General features: G+C 39.8%; 1 protein-coding gene across 1 annotated transcript; it reads left to right on the top strand.

Moving 5' to 3' along the window:
• The first annotated feature begins 651 nt into the window (after positions 1–651).
• On the top strand, positions 652–2,727 carry LOC110856526 (cyclopropane-fatty-acyl-phospholipid synthase). The gene is made up of 2 exons (XM_022105011.2): positions 652–1,909; positions 1,999–2,727. Exon 1 carries the CDS (start codon positions 682–684, stop codon positions 1,375–1,377), a length of 696 nt encoding a protein of 231 aa, XP_021960703.1. The 5' UTR covers positions 652–681; the 3' UTR covers positions 1,378–1,909; positions 1,999–2,727.
• The last annotated feature ends 1,893 nt before the right edge of the window (positions 2,728–4,620 follow it).

Raw genomic sequence — 4,620 nt, 5'->3', positions numbered from 1 at the left:
GGACATTGGTTACTAGTGCTAGGGTTGCTAAATTCTTCGTACAATGCATTTTTACACTCTGAAAATTGAAAATGTCGGTTAAATGACAATTATTCATGATAGTGTCAAACAATTCTATTGTTATACCCGACACGATAGTGCTCAAATGCAAAATAAACCGAAATTTTTTGGTCGTGCGCATCGTGCGTGTTTTCGCATCGTGCGTGTCGTGCGTGTTTTTTCGTTTTAAAAAATTTTCCGTGAGTGTTGGGCATTTTTATAGCAGACAAAGTCGTGTTTCGTGTCGTTCGTGAATTTTTTTAAATGACCGTGTTCGTGTTCGTGCAAAACGTGACATGAGCTTCGTGTTCGTGTCGTGCGTGTTTCAAAAAACCTCGACACGACTCATCTCTATGAAAAAGCAGATTTTTTTCACAACTTAATACATGAGCCACTGGCTCGGTTTACCCCCAAAAATCCCGACCCCTTCCCGCAACCCCTCCCCGCAAATCCCAGCTAAAACCCCTGGGTAGAGCTTTTCAATAGCAAAACCCCGGAGTATTCCTCACCCTGATCAGCGGGAAATTCAAAAATGTGATTTTTGAAATTAATTTAATATTTTTAAGGCCCGATTTTTTCAAAACCTTCCTCGATTCATCCCTCCTCTTTTCGGTGTCTTATTACGGCCGTGGCGCGAGCAAAATGGAGGATTCACAACGCCATAAAATGGAACTAACAGCGGAAAAGCTGCAAATCAAGGCGGGCATACGCGTGCTGGATTTAGGTTGCGGATTTGGCGGATTGAGTCGCCATCTCGCTAAAAACTTTGACATCGAAGTAGTCGGGATAACGAATTCTTCATCAATGGCGGCCTACGCGGGAAACGTTTGTCGCGAATTGCCCGTGGAAATTAGAGAGATTGATTGGCGTGAAATTTGCGAAAAAGAAGAAACATTCGATAGAATTGTGGGGATTGAAATATTGTTCCATATCGGATCTCACAATTTGGAAGCATTTTACAAAAAGTTGTTCAATTTATTAAAACCCGAGGGAATTTTGGTACTGCAAGATTTTTCTGTGAGAAAAGATTCCGCACATAATTTAAATTTTTTGCAAAAATTCGTCTTTCCAGGCCACTACATGTACAGTTTGGCACAGATTTTTGAAATTTCTGAGAAGTATTTTGGTTTAGAAGAGTATCTGGATATGAGCAGAGATATGGCGATTTTTTTTAGGGAAGCGTTGCACCTCTTGAGGCGAAATTGGGACACGATTTCGGATAAGTATGATGAGCGTGTGTTTCAAATTTATGAGATTTTTTTCGCCGCAGCGTCAGTGGATGAGGGGATGTTCAGTGCGGGGCAAATGGTGTTTCAGAAATTGAGGAAATCCTTGTAAATTTATGGTTTAATGTCAAATATTAGTGAACATTTGGCGATGGTCCTACTTTAATGTGTGACGAGTATCTATACAGAGGGTACATAGAATTAGAACAGGATATAAATTTTATATGTTCCTGTATGAAGTTCCTGTATAAATTAAAATATGAGTTGCAGTAAAATTTACCATTTTTTATGAATCCTATTAAATATGCATTCTAATACGACTGATTTATGGGGCAGAGAATTTTTTTAAGACAGGTTGCCTGGAACGCAACTGGGTGTTCTAAGGATTCTATCAGTCAATTCGGCAACCTTGAATGTGCTCAACTGCACGGTAGCTGCTCTCATTTATGAGAAAAGTGACACCTACCTGAAAGCAGCGAAGGCCATGATGTAAAGAAAAATGATAAAATCGTACACCTTCTGAAGCCACGCCACGTTCTGAAGGAACCGGAAGTCAATCAGCCAGGCTAATCATCTCAGACGACACACCACATCCTCGGTCAGACCTGAGAATGCGATTTTTACAATAGTCCAACGAAAATCTGGTAGTTCGACAATAAATTGTGAACCGGTCCTAAATCTTAAATATCGATTTTGACAATTTCATTAGAAAATCTATCGTTCCTTTCTCCAGAATCAAGCAAAAACCAGTGACTGGGGTCACATCTCTTCCAGAACTCCAAAACAAACTCTTTTTCGGTCAACAATATTCAAGGTCGAGTTGATTTTGGCGAGTTTCTAGACGAAAACCGCAATTCGGCTGCTGGTATAAAGGGCCCAGGAATTTTGTGTACGCGCATGCCCAAAATATATGGTAATCCTGTGGTGAATCCTCACTACATGAGGTACCAAACTGTGTATACAAACGGGGTCCCCGAGACGAAGATTAGAAAAAAGTGGCTACCATTAATGGTTTGTATTTAGCTCTGGTTTCGAGGCGTGACAGACCTGGTCGTCACTTTTGGTTGGCAAAATTTAGACGTACGGTTTCACCGTGGCCATATCTTGCCCTTGTACTTCAATACTATGGAGACTAAGCAACTTTTTCCAAATTCGAAAGAAATTCCATATTGACCGGATGGAGTATCATCCCACCCTTCAAACACTAATATTTGATTTTTCGAGTGTCAGTCGTTTACCATCTTGGCATAGGGAGTGCCCCTCGGAAACACCCCGGACATGACCCCAATTAAAAATTTGTGGTCCTAGCTTAAATTTAAGCCGGTCTACGAAAAAGTTCCATGCGATACTGCTTCCAAGACCTCACGTTTATAAAACGTTTGAAAAAAAATTCCCAAAACTGTTTTGGAAAATCTGTCAGAAAATTTGAGGAAAAATTTCATAACATGCAAAATCGACTGGAGGACCCACAAGACATTAGTTTAGAACATACTATAAGAGTTTTTGTTAATAAAATGTGTTTCTTGTGAAATTAACAAATGTTTGAGACCATACCTCGCCTGGTCAGATAATTCTTGGCCACGATGTATGAATTAATTTTATCTAATTTTAAGGCCCACTCCCCACCCCATCCATGGATGACAAGATACTCGCTCTTTTCCTGAAACTCTTGGCAATCACGTCGGTCGTGATTCCACTCATGGTTATCGTAATGCAACTTCACAGCCCATGCGCCGTCCCGTTTTTCGGGTCAATGTCGCCATATTGTGAAAAAAATGTGTGGACACCGCCCTGTTCGTATATAAGGATGGGAATGTTCGCGGTGGAATATTGGATATGGTTGCACATCGCGTATGACGGAACGTTTTTCATGTTTTACACCTTCTTCGTGGCAATCGTTTGTATGTTGGATTACCTCAAATATGTGGAAAGGTTAGTTTAAAAGGTCTCCGGTTGATTTGCGTAATTTATTAAGTAGCGCAATCTACTTTATGCGATGACTTAGGATGACTCCTTAGTTAGTCTGTCCGTCCGTCCTTCAACACGATAACAGGAGAACCAGGGTTCGCTACCCCGGGTTTTTGTGGGTTGGGGTTTTTGGGGTTTTTGTGGGTTTTTGGGGTATCAAATCTCCGGAAAAACCCTAATGCTTAATGAGGTTTTGCGGGCTTTTGTGGGTTTTTGTGGGTTTTTCCGGGGTTTTTGTAGGATTTTGAGGTAGATTGAAACAAAATCCCTTAAACTACAACGTAGATCAATGCTAATTAACTTTTCTACTTCATCTTGAAATTTTGAGAATCTTCATTTGCGACTTGAATTTCCAAATATCATTGCATATATCCAGATTTACATGTCAAACATAAATTTTCGATGTAACAGTCCAAATCAATGATAACGGTTAAAATTGCATGTTAAAATTGTATATAAAATTAGTTTATCTCTAATATATAATTTTAGGAATTCTGGTTCAACCTGCCCCAAAATCTACAAAAACCCTCAAAAACCCACAAAAACCCCGGAAAAACCCCAGGGGTTGGGTTTTTCTACAAAAACCCCGGGGTTTTCCAAACCCTGAGGAGAACGGATCGAGATAATCGAAATCGGTTTTCGCCATCATACGTATGACCCTAGGGGGAGGATCCCCTAAGCTTTTGGGGGCAGCCGGACCACACCCCCGGGCGCCAGTGGGTGTGGTTGGGGCAAAATGAGATTTTTACTAAAATTGAATCTATGGATGAAGGGCAGTTAAATTAAGTGTTCCCAAGTTGTACCACACCCCCTGGCACCCAGGGGGTGTGGTTGGAGCAAAATGAGATTTTTAGAAAAATTGAATGTATGGATGAAGTAGATTTGAATTAAGTGTTCCCGAGTTGTGGCGCACCCCCGGGCGCCAATTGGTGTGGTTGGGGGAAAATGAGATTTTTAGAAAAATTGAATCTATGGACGAAATAGAGTTAAATTAAGTGTCTCCGAGTTGTCTCCGAGTTGTTCCGAGTGCCAGTGGTTGTGGTTGGGGCAAAATGAGATTTTCATAAAAAATGAATCTAACATGTTGGACAAGTAAAACAGTAAGATTGATTAATTAATTAATTAAGATTGATTAATTAAGATTGATAAAACAGTAAAACATGTAAGATGCATAATTTTTAAGAGTGGCTACATATAAATGAAGAAGTTTTAATTATTTAATTATTTTGAAATAATTCAGATTCTGCGATCTATATTTTGTATCGCATTATCAGCATTATTGCGCTACTTGTGTACCCTGCGTTGCCGCAGTTTATTTTGCATAAACTCAATATTGCACAAAGGGAATTTGTCTAATTTTAAATTATACAAGACAAAGATTCCGCAT

The sequence above is a fragment of the Folsomia candida genome, unplaced genomic scaffold, assembly GCF_002217175.1.
Source record: "Folsomia candida strain VU population unplaced genomic scaffold, ASM221717v1 Fcan01_Sc016, whole genome shotgun sequence".
NCBI classification, from domain to species: Eukaryota; Metazoa; Arthropoda; class Collembola; order Entomobryomorpha; family Isotomidae; genus Folsomia; species Folsomia candida.
Note: the sequence above shows the minus strand (reverse complement) of the source record. Positions and strands in the feature narration are given on the sequence as shown.

What these genes read in the sequence shown, in the direction of transcription:
- LOC110856526 (XM_022105011.2), top strand. Translation starts at nt 682, where the DNA reads ATGGAGGATTCACAACGCCATAAAATGGAACTAACAGCGGAAAAGCTG.